The sequence below is a fragment of the Carex rostrata genome, chromosome 1 (assembly GCF_964058835.1).
Source record: "Carex rostrata chromosome 1, lpCarRost1.2, whole genome shotgun sequence".
In the NCBI taxonomy this organism is placed as follows: Eukaryota; Viridiplantae; Streptophyta; class Magnoliopsida; order Poales; family Cyperaceae; genus Carex; species Carex rostrata.
This window is the reverse complement of record NC_135918.1, coordinates 5263322-5278695: the sequence shown is the minus strand read 5'-3', so window position 1 is coordinate 5278695 and position 15374 is coordinate 5263322. Positions and strand designations below refer to the sequence as shown.

At 37.0% G+C, this 15374-nt stretch overlaps 2 protein-coding genes across 2 annotated transcripts; one reads left to right on the top strand and one right to left on the bottom strand.

Moving 5' to 3' along the window:
- The first annotated feature begins 705 nt into the window (after positions 1 to 705).
- Positions 706 to 5775, top strand: LOC144553785 (B3 domain-containing protein Os11g0197600-like). Its single transcript, XM_078301983.1, has 5 exons — positions 706 to 1040; positions 3695 to 4064; positions 4389 to 4490; positions 4569 to 4729; positions 5279 to 5775. The coding sequence occupies exons 1-5, from the start codon at positions 840 to 842 to the stop codon at positions 5564 to 5566; spliced, it is 1122 nt and encodes a 373-aa protein (XP_078158109.1). The 5' UTR covers positions 706 to 839; the 3' UTR covers positions 5567 to 5775.
- A 1206-nt stretch (positions 5776 to 6981) lies between these two features.
- On the bottom strand, positions 6982 to 14143 carry QS (quinolinate synthase). Its single transcript, XM_078301975.1, has 8 exons — positions 13552 to 14143; positions 12606 to 12959; positions 11190 to 11474; positions 10492 to 10710; positions 9794 to 9973; positions 9231 to 9716; positions 8700 to 8861; positions 6982 to 7334 (listed from the first exon to the last, which is right to left on the bottom strand). The coding sequence occupies exons 1-8, from the start codon at positions 13954 to 13956 to the stop codon at positions 7278 to 7280; spliced, it is 2148 nt and encodes a 715-aa protein (XP_078158101.1). The 5' UTR covers positions 13957 to 14143; the 3' UTR covers positions 6982 to 7277.
- Between the last annotated feature and the right edge of the window lie 1231 nt (positions 14144 to 15374).

The following is a 15374-nucleotide window of genomic DNA, read 5'->3' as shown; positions in this document are numbered from 1 at the left end:
TCTAGCTCACTGTATATCAATAACGAGTATCCTGTTACCGCTGCTTATAGCAGCTTGGTAAGGCACCCACTCTCCCACGGGAGAAGTGGGTTCGATCCTTGCCCGAGACAGAAAAAATTGTGTACGTGGAGTCTACAGGTTATTCTCAAAAAAAAAATTGATGAATATCCTTTCCAACGCATTGTGTACTTTTCAAAGCAGAAATCTGTATCACCCGAGGTACCTGAGGTGCAAGTTATAAATCCAGACTGTTCTCTTCAAATGATACGAATCTCAAAGCATACCCCTTACAGTCTCCATGGCACCGGATTGAATTTGATCTGGCTGGAATTAATCTAGAGCGTTTATTTTGTTAAATTGTACCTCAGGTAACCTGAGGGGACACGGACTCAGTAAGGTGTTTAATTCGTTTAAAAGACGCATGGTAGTATAACCGTATAAGAGTAGGCTTTAATACAGGTACGAGTAACTTTTTTTTATCATTAAACTTGGGATTCTATATATAAAAAAAATAAACATCTTACGGGACATGATTCAGCGAATCTAATAAGAAATTTAGATTGGGAGTTTGAAGACTTAGAAAGTACAAATAGACGTCATAATTCTTGTCAAAAAAAAAAGAGTCGTAATATAAAAATGCAAAAGGAAAAATATCGACCTCCGGCGAATGCACTATTCTATTTTTAGTTATACTGGTCCGCTAACCATCAGAGATAAACTACAATAACTGGAGAAGAGTTCGACTGGGACAAAACAGGACCGTGGTTTACTACCCGAACACTCGCAGCTGTGAGGCACCATAAATTTTCCTAATAATTTCCTGTGATCACTGATCAGTAATGGCTAAGAGTAAGAGAGGTAGAGAGAATAACCCTAGCGAGAGTTCAGGGGGGAGCAATAAATCAGCTAGAGGAAGGGGAAGGCCGAGGAAGTTTGTCTCCTCTTCTCCAGTAGCAACTCCCCCTTCCGCTCAAATGGAGATATCGAGTAGCACCAGCTTCTTCAAGATTTTTTTTCCAGATGCTTCTACACAAAAGCTGGTACTAAGCCCCTCCTTTCCTCTATTTCACAGGAGATAAAATTTTATTTTTCTTTTAGATGGTGATTTCTTCCTCTCTTTTTTTGTCATAACTATGTCAAAAGATGTAATGTTTATTCTTCCTAAAATGTAGAACCCGAAATATAGAATTTTTTTACAGCTGTTTAGCAAACACATCATGCTAAATTAATAGTACAAAAAGAATATATAGAATATACAGGAAATGTAAGTATTAATAGTCAATCTGTACTTTGTGCTTTTTTTAGTAATATAGAATTTAATACTCTACCTGATGAATGTTATCAGAGGCTGAACACAGAATTCAGTCGAAAACATAATGTAATTGACTGAACAAATAGCAAAGTTCAAGCATTGAGATGCATGGGATGAGAACTTATTAGCATTACAAACTTTGCTTTAACAAATTATGTTGCTTGTCGACACATGCCTGATATGCTTGAATTATGCCTTTAATTTGGAACATTTGCACCAACAAGGAGTGCGATATTGTTAAAAGCAATGTTTGAATAACCCTTGTTTCCCATTTCTAGCAATGTCCTACTCGTTGGATAAATAGAATGGGGAAATTGAAAAGAGAGACCTCATTTGGTTAACATTCGGGGGTGGATCTAAAGGTTAGCTGGGGATGGCTAAGTTAAAATTTGCAGCTTCAATAATCTAAAGTAGGAAATATATCATAATAAGATATGACCACCAAGTGATTTCTCAAACCTTAAGAGATAAGAGCACATCTATTTCTTACTTGGTTAAAAAAAAATTCAACAAGTTGTAATTTTCCTTTTTTTTCTTGGTTTTTTTATTCAACAATAATGAATCATTTTTTCTGAAATTTTTGTACCTTTAATTAATCATAATTGTAAATTAACGGCTACCCCCATCTTATTCTTAATAAAAGTTGAGATTCATTACAAAATATTAGGCAGACAATTATCTGACACAAATTGGCTTGGAAGAAAAAATCACTCCATATTGAACTCCTACTAAAGATCCCTTTTAAATGAACCTTCGGGTATAAATTGTTCAGGATTTTCCTTACAACAATATTCAAATCAAATTGAGAGTAAACTGCAAAATTCAAATCAAATTGAGAGTTTAAATCTGAAAGCCATCAACAGACAACATCAAAAAGATAAATCAAGATCAAGAGCAATAGAAGAAAACATGCATCCAAATTAGGAACAAGTTAGAACTTTTAGTTAATAAAATTGTTCATGGAGACCGGCTCTTGAATTCATCCAGGAAAGGCAGTGTGGGAATGGGATAGGAAAGCTCTATGGTTTATATATCCGCTGTTACAGCTATTTCTCATTAACCTAATCAATTTAATTAACTTTTTATCATCTAATTAAGATCTCAGCTAATATTTACCATGTGGAGGGTAGTCTCAATCACCTTAAAGATGATACATCACCAAGCTTTAGATTCTCTGTAGTTATAGCCTGTGGTTGCCTCCAATTATATGCGCCTTATTTTGTTCTTTTATCTTTAATTGAGAGTGTCCTATTTTATAGACTGGTGATCTAAATCTTTAAAGTTCAGTGTCGGGTATCTATGAAAAATCACTCAAATCACAGTCAATATTAAATTGGCACATGTAAACACCGTTGGATTTACCAAAAGCACCTGATAAATTAAGAGCATAAACCCTAGTCCCCCCCCCCCCCCCCCCTCACCTCCAGCCTTCTCCCCTTCCCCTTCCCATTCTCGGATGGCGTGCTCCAAACCTTCCTTTTTTAAAGTTATCTTAGATAATTCTTACTTGTCTTTGGTATGAAATCTCTCTGATATTTTCTTAGATCTCGGTTTGGTTGCATATGTCCAACGTCGATACCATATTCTAATTTTTGGTATTATAATAATTATTATTAGTTTTGGTAGAAAGGATTTTTACTTGGTTTCCATTTTTTAGATCAAGGCCATTTATTGTGTGTTTTGTTTGATAAGGATTCAGAATTTTATGGTTAAGAGATCATGTTTTTTTGGTTTTGTTGTGTATATATTTCAGATAAAAAAAAATCTTCTTAGAAACAAAAAAAAATGGAAATCCTGTTGTCAGATCTAAGGCTTTTAGATAGTCTTGGCTGCTAGTGCTTTCAGACTGATGTGTATCCAAGTGATTTGATTAGATTTTAGGGGCATCTGATATTATTTGTTTTGATTTATAGTGCTTGTCTGCTTGATATACTCGAGAAACATCTTCTATATGGATAACAATAAAAGAAGGAATCAGAAAGACATCCTTAATAAAAGAAAACAGCAACAACCAAGCCTTTAGTCCCAAACAAGTTGGGGTAGGCTAGAAATGAAACCCAACCGGAGTCACAAAACCAAGGTAGCAAAAGAAAAGAAAGCAAAAAGAAAAATTAATATTACTCAGCAATCCTAGCAATTTTAGGATAAACTGTAGTGGAAGCGATATGTTCCATTCCATGGTTTAGGGCTCAAGAGGAATTACTAATAAATCATGCTAGTGTTTGTCATATGTATCCATTGTTTTTGTTTTTCCTGTTGTAAGTTGGCTTAAAGTGTTGTATTCTAATTTGAAAAACTAACTCTTTATTAGGTGCTGAAACAATATTCATTTTCCATGTATGGAAGATTTTCTTTTTAACCTTCTCAATTTTTTTCTTTTAGAGGATTCCTCCAGCCTTTTGCCAACAAATAGATAAAAAAGCCATCAATGGCATGGCCTACCTGAGAGGCCCAAGTGGGCACAAATGGCAGGTGGAGTTGATGCAGAGCAATAACGAGCTATATTTCGAGTCTGGTTGGAGGGACTTTGTTTTTGACCACTCCATTCAGGTTGGTGAGATATTGGTTTTTCGGTATGAAGGGCAAAACAGCTTCTCAGTTCAAGTGTTTGACCGTTCAGCATGTGAAAAGGAATCAGCATTTAGTGCTCAGCCGAGCAAGTCTAGCAAAGGAGAGAGCCGTAATGGCCAATCAGTTTTACAAGAGCAGCCAAATATGGCACTTGTTGTCGTCAAGAAGGAAGAGCCAGATGGTAACTTCTCTGCTCTTTTTTTATTTTAAATTTTTTGTTGTCTCATGGGGTATCATATTAGCAAGTTACCTTTAGGTTTCTGTCGATAGTGGGATCCAATTAGGGGCAATAAAATATAAGTTTCCAAATGAATGGAATTGACCAATATGAAGCAATATCAAACCAGTATAGGGTCTGATTGGTATATTATCTAATTCTTCATTTGCCAGTGGTATTGTATTGATCTGGGTCAGAGAAGTTAGATCTTAGAATTTACTGACTATTTGTTTCTAAATACCCTTTTTGGTATTCTCTAATACTGTTGTGCTCTTGTTAATGAAGCAGATTTCACATATTCAAGATCATTGATGCCAACTAAAACACCTGAACAACCCTCATACAAGCGATGGCTAAGCCACAATACCGATGACAGATCATGGACAGAAGGTAGTCATCTCCATATTCCATCAAGTATGCAAAGTTGCATATCTCATTCTCTTACATATTATAATTCTTATTACACAGTAACTAAACCAAAGAGATTGCCTACGATTGTGTCACAAAGGCGACCTGTCACCCAAGAAGAGATATCTAACACTCTTCAGAAGGCTAAGTTGTTTGCATCTGAAAACCCTTTTATTATTATTGGGATGCGCAACTCCTATGTCTATTGCAGCTTTTTTTTGGTAAGATCCTTTTGGACTGTTGGGAAAATTACACCTATTGATTATCTGTGAGATATAATAAATTTACGAATAACTAGTTTGTGTACCATAAGCAAGCTCGTTCACACTGTTCTTATTATTGTTATGATAAATTATACAGTAATTGATAACTTATATTTATGTGGGCGTATGGAGTAGATATTGGGTTTATCTGTTATTTTTTTATAACCTTTAGCAGAACTTAGTTGTCAATATTGTTATACTGTAGTACTACCATATAATTCTAAAAGGTGATTCAAGAGACTCATTTTTATCCTTGAATTATCATAAAGTTAGTAACCAACGGGTACAGCTTCAGTACACAAGTAATGCAAGAACACTGGTAGAAGCAACAATGAGTGTTATCAGAATTAGATGTACTACTCCTTGACTATTGCTATTACTGATCTTTTAGTATGGGGCATATACATATATGCAATTTGTTTGTCCTGCATAAGCAATCACTTGTGCTGCTGCCCAAACTTCAGTTTAAAACTCAGCTTAAGTTTTGGTTTTTCTGTTGCAATGCAGTCTCTCCCTGTTGATTTTGTAAGGGAGAATCTCCCAAAGAAAAATGCAAAGTTAACCCTGTGGGACCCCACAGGAAGGTCCTGGCCCATCATTTATGTGTGCTACAATGGCCGTCATGGTGCACTGAGTGGCGGGTGGGGTAAGGCTTCTGTGGCGAACAACCTAGAAATCCATGATGTTGTGGTGCTTGAGATTGTCAAGAAAAATCATTTGAAGATGCACATTTATAGGGTGATTGACGAGATTACCCCGTTTAGACGTGGTTGTGATGTCGAGTGTGAACAATGAGCTGACATGCTGAGACAACCTTTGCTGTGATGCTTGTTGTGATGTTGTAGCTTTAGAAATTAGGATGTTGAGAATTGTAATAATTCAAAAATCTGTCGAACTAATAACGACCTTTTCTGCGGTGACTGCTGTGATGTTGTAGCTTTGGGAAACTAGGATGTTGAGTATTGTAATAATTTAGAATCTGCAGAAAATTGTTTTCATAACAAGATTGAAAAATATGCAACCCTTAATCTAGGCTTGCGATTGATAGAAATAAAAGATTGAGGAGACCTAAACGAAACTTTTCAGCCCTCCCAACCCAACTGAGAGGGTCGAAAAATGTCTGATCAGCCCTGATTGGTCCTTTAAATTCTGCCATTGTTTTTGACAGAATCGAATAAAAGGTTTTGGAGGGCTCAATAAACGGCCTTCTCAGTTTTCTAATTCAACCAATTACTGGCCTAGGTAGGTGATTCTAACTTTTATATTATGTTTGTTCGGATTATTATTGGATGATGGTTATATTTTCTCGTGGATGAATATCAGTCTTTGTTCATGTACATTTTTAAACTTTGGTCAGCAAGCTTTTATTCATGCTACATTAATTTTGTTGAGAGATGCTAGCAACTTTATCCCCCCCTACATAATATATATCTATTTGGGTTGACCCTTGAGATGTTGGATTTTTTGTTTTTTTTTTTTAAATTTTTGCAGAGGCTGCGAAGCTGTGAGAGAAAATCAAACTCTCAATCTTTGAATAACTAAGAACTTTTTTTTCTAACTAACTGTGCTAACTTCTCTTTCTCTGCTGGAAATTTTATCCCTACACAATAAATACCAATTTTGGTGGAATCTTGAGTTCTCCATAGATAAGATTTGGAAACTATAATTTGCGGTACTTGATCAAACGGGGGCCAAAGGTCAGATCAAGGGATTCCCCTAGACAATGTTATCATTTGGTGTTCCCTAGAAGTCAAAATTCTGGCTCCATCCTCTCATTACCCTACCTTCTCTCCATTCTCTCTAATAATATCAGCAGTTATTACATTCAGCTCCATGCTACTGCGTAGATTGACCCAGGTGTATGGGTTCATCTAATGGTGGTTGTCGCCTCTGAGATTTGAGCGCTGAATATTAAAAACCCATGGCTCAGCACATGGCGCCGTAATTGACTTTACATAAACACAAGGAGCTGCACAAGGCGCAACAATAGACTGAAAAGATACTGAAAGTAAAAAGTTTTTTACTATCGTGTTTTGACAGATAAGATCGCTTTTACAATGCAAATCTTTGATCAGGGAAAATTGAGCCAGATTACAACTGGAGAAAAAACATTATATTGGAAAGCGTGCTTCACAAAGAGTCGATCACCAGAGCAATTTTGACTGAACAAAACTGTAAGGTAATCATTATTTTGATGGAAAATTTACTTCTAAATTGGCACAAAAATGATTATAAACAATGTTAGCATCACACAAAAATTATATGGTAGCTGCAAAACCACCGCTAGGAAAAAGTGTGCACACAGGGCTACGAATTCTATCATTTGAAATATATAATCAAGAAAAAAAAAATGCAGTTAAAGGGGGACTTCTGCACTTCGGACAAATTATGGAGGATACAATGCAAACAATAGGCATTGCTTCTATCTTCTATGGCTGGAGGTAGCATTTTCTATTTCACATTACGACACAAATGGACACACCTGGCATGATCGTCATGAGATGGGTCATCTGTTCTTACTGAGAATTTGATCAACAAGCTTGTCTACCAGTTTTCCTGTTGCCTGCATTTTCAGTAAAGGTACAAGTTAAAAAATGTTCTTCATGCCTTTTTAGACCAGTAAAATAGCACTCAAAAGCAACAATAACTTTTTTGTATTACTGCCACCAAACCATCTGAACTTTTCATCCATCACAAAGACCTCTCTGACAATCATCTTGTTTCATGACAATTATCAACCTAATAGAAATTTCTTCTATTGGTGTGTTAACTATTTTGGCAAACTTAACTGGTCTGGTCCCTTCTCTTTCTACGGTCAGAAGCACTGAGTAATGTTTCAAAATTTCAACAATCATAAGCGGGAGGCCATCCCAGGCCGATACGATACAGCATATTTATTTTCGGTTATGGCCTTCTCAGGTGTGGCAGTCTATGTTTGATGTCATGTTGTCAGAGTGACAAATTGACAGTGAGTACTGGGAGCTTCTGACATGGTGATTGTTTGTTCGTGTGCTGCTGGTGAGTGATTCCTTCTGACAGACAACTCCAGCTTTTATTTTCTTTACTGTCTTGGAGTTTTTTTAGGGATTTAAGTGTGCATATATTTATTTTCCTTTTCTTTTTCTTTTTCCTCTCCTTGTGCTCTTCTTATTCATTTGTAAAAATCGGCAGTGGCTGTTTGGCTTACGAGCTCAAAATGGGAAAGGACTAAAATTACCTTGAGTCTTCATTGTTGTTTCTTGTTAAACTTTTGTTATCAGATAAATATCTGTAACCTCTGTCTTATTCGAAATAATAAATAATAGCTACTTGAATTTGTATGTCTCCAAATTTGGAAAAACATGAAATCTAAGAAGTATAATGTTCTTTTGCTCAATTTCCATCAAATACATAAATGTGTTAATCAATTAACAGTAATATTAAATAGTTCATTTTTCTTTCATATCTTTTTGGAGGGGTGAGTTAGGGAATGGCCGGAGGCTGGGTTGTTTGTCACAGATTAATCATTTAAGAAACGGTGGCATTATCGCAACCTATTATCTGAAACAGGGCAATTCAACCTCTTTCAATAGTCACAATGTTAAATCCATTTAGTCAACCTCGTTGCCATCACCAAGGCTTAAAACCTGTGCCATCGGCAATAGGTGCTATTGCTAAGCATGCACTTTATTTAATAGAATTTTATAGGGTCTAACTTTATGCCAATAGGTATTTCAGATCTATTATGTCGCTGGTTGAAGGTCTCTTCACACTGGTCAGTTTTGACTTTTGAGTATCTGCATTTGTTGCTGGTAAATCATATACCAGCTTCAATTGCAACAAAGTTATCCAAACATGGAAGCCCAATAAACAAAAGAGTAAAAGGCCCAACTTAGCCCGAACATCAATAACGTCATCAAGACAAAGAAACAAAACATAATTCACTGACCTGGAAATGCCTCATGTGCAAAATTGGTTCACATCCGACATCTGCAACTGATCTTCCTAAAGGAGTTTTCACATTAAATCTGCTGGCTTGGAATGCAGATAAGACACCCTCTTCATCTGGCACTTGATGGCATACTCTCAGTAGTGACCTAAGTGAGTTCATCTGAAAAGTAAACGGAAAACTTGAGACTTCAATAAAGGGATGCAACTTTAATCAGACACAATGGAACCTCATACCAGCTCATCTGATCCTTGCAGTATAATCTTGTCAAATTTCTGTTTTATATTTTTTTTATTATTTCTTATCTTTTTTCCGCAACTTGCTTTTTATTCTAATAAACTCATACATGAAATACTCTGTCCCAACTAAAATAATAACCCGTGTCAGCTTTAGTTATCTTTTTATTCAATTATCATTTCCTCAAACACTGTCCAAATTAAACCAGTAACATAAGTTCGTTTTGGCCATTGCAACTAGGGTTCAAGTAAGATTAAAACAAGCACAACTCATGCAATTAATTAGACAGCATACCTTCATGTACGGACAGGAAGCACAACCACCATGGATAGAGCATCCTTCACCAGCTACCACTCCAGGGACTACACCGAGACTAGCCACACCATCAGAACCATTCACAGGAGCAGCTGATACTGAATCTGAGGAAACAGGAAACACAATTTCCACCTCAACTTTAGGTGAGCCTGTGCCTTTCTTACCAAGCAATTCCCGCACCGCAGCTACAATGGAGGTGATCATGCCTGACTCCGTACCGAGCACAAACTGGAGATGTTCAGCCGCATCTCGGTCCAGTGCTTCCTTTACACGGCTTTTGATGAAATCCAGGATGTTCTGAGTTGATCCCACCACCCCCATCCCTCTCCTTTTTGCCTCCATTGCCAGAGAGAACATTTCTCCTGGTACCTCAAAATGTGCTGTCAGGTATGAGTCGCAGTACAGTTCTTTTATTTTCTCTACTACTTCATGACCGAAGATGTCATGGACAATGCAATTACCATCCTAAAAAGGGAAGTTGCTATGTTAGTACTACCTCATGCATGATGCATAAAAGTAGCCTATCTATTTTGAATATGTACCTGATAGTAGTGCAGTTGCGATAATAATGATTTAATGGATTTTCTATCATGTATTGGATGTATCTCTTTGATCTCTTCATCTGATAAGGCGGCCATTTGGTGAAACAACTCCACTATGTTTGCACCCATATATGAATCAGGGCCATACCAAACATTCACATCTGGTACTTGTGCAAAAGCCTGTTAAAACAAATGCAAGAATTATGTCTAGAGATATAGAAAGGATCCATAGAGATGTGAGCGAGGTGAGAGCATGGCATAAATCTGCAAGGAACCATCTTCCTGTGGTGCTGTACTGTATGGTAAAGACCAAATCTAGTTGTCTTCATTGGTGGCCTCTTGTTATTGGCTTATGGTCCAAGGCTTAAGTTTACTTGATTGTTCTTTTGAATGATAACATACCAACTTTAACAATCCAAATTGTGTGTACCATCATTGGTACAGTAATGCTGGTAGAGTTCTGGGAGTTTCTTTCCCTTCTATTTAATGTTCTAAAGAAATCAATATTGAAGCTTTAATTTAGCATACCTTCATAAAGTTTCAAACAATAAAAAAAAGGACAGCAATATTGAAAGAGAAAAAGTGGGATACTGATTAAGGCTGAAGCCAAAATGTGACTAATATAACTTTGGTAATAAATGTATGTATATTTAACATATCAACATCAATGAGAATAGTTAACCCTTAACTAAATTTACCTGTAAAATTGTCTGGACGACATTAGAGGAGGTACAAGTTATAGTAGGGACCAGCTCATGGCCATGAGCCTTCGTCTCGAGGGAAGTGTTTATGTAAATAACATGTAGGGAAGGGGGTGATTTTGATGCAGTATCCAAGAATTGCTTGTATGATTCACTTGATGCCGCATCTGCTAAAGAACACCCGATCTGTGCATCTGACATCCTATACACACCAACCTAAAGAAAACAGCCATCAGAAATACTAAAAGGATCTTTAATATTTTGATAATCTTCTATTTCGGCCTTGGAAAAGTTTTGGTATGCTGTTATATACTCCAGGAAAAGAAAGAAGGATTAGCTTGAATGTCCAAAGCCCCAAACTATCCAGCTTCTAAGTTCCTTCTCATTTGCTTAAAAGTCTCATATCCTGTATGCCCCTAGAAACAAAAGCAATAACCCCGCATCCCATAACCCTTAACAGTTGTTTTTAAAAAAAAAATCCTGCAAACTACATTTCCTAAAGGTTTATCTTTGCATCCATAAATTAATAGGCAACTTGGACTTTGTAGAGAGAAATGCGGAGTAGAGAGGTGGAATTTCCTATCTTCCAGAGGACTTCCCTCAAATTACAGGGTATATAAAAATTATAAGATTTTTCATAGATAAAGATGCCTTACATATGGCTGGAAAACAAAAAATGTAAAGAAACAACATACCTTCTGAAAACCTGCTTGATCAAGAATAGCACGAACATTTTCTGACATAAAATCAACACCAAGAACTGTAATATACTGACAACCTGCTTCTGCCATTTTAACAGCCGAATCAGCCATGACTAGTGAGTCCGATATGTGAATGTGAGGCCAATGCCTTTTTGCTGCAGTCAGAATTCCCTGGACTTCTGGGTCCATGTAGAAATGGGCAACCACACCAATTTGTTTCTCTCTTAGCACGCTCACAAGTTCTTTTATCTTCGACTTGTCAGGGGATAAAAACATTGCCTTCACGCAAGCAATCGATTAGTTAATTTTTGTTCAATTCAACAAAGTAAAGCAATAGAAAAATAAAGGAAGATGCTATTTAAACAGCTTTTTAGCAAGCAGACAAAAAAAGAAAGTCAGTTTTTTTTTCTTGCGTTTTGTATCAAGAAATGAAGCTGTTCATTTAATTGTAACTTAGTAAGCAGATGTTTTAGTAAAAGGGCAAAATGAAAAAAAAAAATGAAAATTAGACACAAGTCCAGTCTGATATATAAGTAGAGCATGCAAATCCAACCAACAACAAATGGTTTTTCCGGTAAGACTTACCATATTTATATCCCAACAATTAGTCATTTACACATCGACCTACATGTAATGGTTTTTAAACATCAATGCCCATCCAACAAGGATTGCAAATAGAGAGGATCATACTACGAGAAGGTATCCCTAACCTAAAATGCCCATCCAATAAGGATTGCAAATGGAGAGGGATGTACCATTTCAAGTAGGTATCCCAAACATGATGAGGTTTCAGTTTTGCTCTCTCATTATTATTGTGTATGACAGCCATATAAGTACTAAAAGAAAATGTGTACAAGGACCAAGGGCCAATATCTTTTGATATCTCCGTCTTAGAACCAAGTCAGTCAAATATCCCCTACTTGGGCTTGAATATGTGACCCCACTTTTCAGCATAGACCTCTAACATTAGAATAAAGTACTTCCCTCTTGCTTATGGCCTCGCTTTTCAATATAGGCCTCGATTTTAATATTCATCAACTATTTCCTTTAGTATAGTGGAAGTTGTATGGCAGCATTCATCATTGCCAGAAGATTTTAGGAGAAGGTATCCCCTTAAATCATTATTAAAACAGATTCTAGCTTTTGACTTAAAATCGATACTCAAAGTAGGTGATCATTGTTAAAGCATGATTTGAGTTAACTAAAATGCTATCTCCTCATTTCATTTTAAGCACTTAATACAACCATATAATTCTAAGTAGTTAAAAACCGTGAGTGATTATTCAAAATCATGCTCACATTCAATGAAAATCCAAATTTCTCTGTTTTGCACTAACACAATAAATGTATAACATACAAGTACATATGTTCTAAATAGCTAAAAAACACTTATATGCTCATATATCTCACCTGGGCCTCAGCATAGCTCCCCTGGGCCCGGATTCCACCTGAACCAATAACTAGCGAAGGAAATGGGTCAACTGGAGGTCTCCCTTCCCTCTCAGCAATAGCAGCCTTGGCTCTCTTCTGCATGGCAATCAGGACATTGTGCCATGTGTTCACCCGTGACTGGGCACCACCCTTGCTTGATGATCCCACCACGTTAAGTTCCGCAAAGTCCTCTGGGTGCAATTCTAAAACCTCTTCAGGCGAGGCACCATCAAGCACTGAGATAAGACATGCACAATATCCGCGAGTTATTTCTGAGTCTGAGTCAGCTGAGAATTGCATGGTGTAGCCGTCCGTTGAGGTTGACAACCACACCTGAGATTAAGATGCAAGAGAACAAAAGGTCTCAGGTGCCATCTCAAGCAATTTTAACACTAGACCATTGGCTATACCATGACCCAAGTAGACAAGGATTACAAAATTGGCAGATAAAATGGAGTGCTTCCTTTACCTGACCTAGTGCCAATAATTCTGAATGAGTCCCCAAAACATATTTCAAATAAAAAAGATAGGCAATTCAGTTCAGATTGAGATTATGGTTTGATTGGCATGTACCAATACCAGGATATTAGCATCAGTGAAGGTAATCGCTTGGTTCAACTAGATACTACGAGATAATACTTGAAGTACAAACTAAATAAACGGTTTGTTTAGTTCCCTCCAATAAATTTCCTTTACTCAAGGCGATTTAGAGCCAAATATCCATCACTTTTTAGTTTTGGGTCACGACTTTTCACGGTGTTTTAAAACTTTCAAGTTGATGAACAAAAAGCAGATAGCAAAAGGGTATATCTCCGTATAATTTCTCTTCCATCAGTTGGTCTTAAATTCATTATTTGATTTGCTGTGTGAAACTGTATACCTGTCTCTCCATATAAAATCAATTATTTGGTTTTCAATTCAATACCTGAGCAGTGCAGCCCATGACCCGGTTTGATAGAACTCGAGCTGAAGCAGGGAAAAATGGTAGTGACGTGGCATATTCCAGCAACAGCTTAACCCGGTCCAACGGCTCTGGCAAGGAGCCAAACTCATCAACAAGCCGTCTCAAGTGCAGTCGGGGAGTCGAGACTTTGTGAGAAGCTGGGACCGCCGTGTCAGATGCAACCGCCGAGCAGCTTAAATTAGGGTTATGATTAGGGCTAGCGCTGGACGCATGTTGGCACCTAGTTGAAAGGGAATTGAAACGCCGCCGTAGCGGTGCTAGACTGAGAGAGCGGACGGGGAGAGTCTGGGAAGTAGCGTAATGGTTAGGGTTAGAGTTAGGTTTGAGAAGAGGTGGAGATATGGCTGAAAGAGCTGCTGATTCCATAGGTGTAAGGTGGGGATGGAGGGAAGAAGGAGGCGAAGCAGCAGCCGCTTGCGTTTGTAAACCTTTTGGTTTTGTGGAGGGGAAAATGGCGGGGTGTTTCTTTGCAGAAGGGTGGGTGGGATTTATTTATACATGGAAGGAAAAGTGGGGTGGAGAGGGTGGGACCCGACTCGGGATTGTGTGATTTGAGAGGATCGAGGCGGCCTTGACTAGCTTAAAAGGAAAACTGAACGAAAAACATAAATAAATGTCCAGACTTCCAGAGGTGTCAGTAATATTATAATAACCTTCTAATCAGTGTTATGAGAACCGCACCGGACCGGTCGGAAAAAATCGAAACCGATCACCTGTCCGATTCGGTTCTTTTAAATTATCGTCTATGTAAATGAATCGGTTAAAACCGATTAAACCGGTCGATTATTATTACAATTTCGCTGAACCGGACTGTGTAAAACCGGGATTCAAATCAAATTTGATAAATCTTCATCTCTCACTCTTCTGATTTCACGCGACTTCCTTTTTTTGCTAAGTTTTTCATTTTCTGCATTTTTCTTCACACACTGAGATGTAAACAAATGAGAAATTGACTCTCATTTCTCTTTCAAGTTGGTTTTCTTCTAATTTCTTATATCTACTGTGGTGTATTACACAGTGGCTCAATCTCATTCAAAGTCTAGGCTTGAAATGAAATCATCAAAGAATCTGCATCAAATACTGTAAGTAATCTCATTTAATCATTTAATTTGTATTTGTAAAATATGCACTTGAAAAACTTGAATTTTTGAGATGATTTTATTCAATAGATGAATGCATTAAAGGTGTTTGATGAAATGCTCAGGCCAAAATAAGATTTTAGATGAGGATGAAGTTGTCAATAATTGTGCATTTGTGTGTGTGTCTAATAATAAGTCTATATATGTGCTTGAAAGATGAATCTGATAGCCACTTAGCCATGGTACCAGTTATAGCATCTGATGTCTCTTTGAAACACCTGTAATAAAACCAGTTAAGCATTAGTTAGTTTGCAATAGTCTCAATTAGGTTCTTATAATATTTAAAAGCCTCGCACTTAAAACAAATCGCTGTCATTATAAACTGCGAGTGTGCCTTGTTAAAATATTGGTACATCCCTTTATTGTTCATTTGCCCCCTTTATTTCTAAACCGTAATTTGAAATCATCATTTCTTACATTATTGTTTAGAAATGCAGATGGTGATTCTGTGAGTACTGCCTTTCGAAATCGTTCTGTGATGCCTCCATATAATTTTTAAAATTGCTCTAACCCAATTGTATTGGTCGGTATAAAAAGGTACATACTAGTATCAAGGTCCTTATATTTTGATCAAGCAAAAAAGCATTGAATGCTTTGCTTATGAATTTGCACTTTATCAATGGCCTTATTAGTTTTACCCACTAA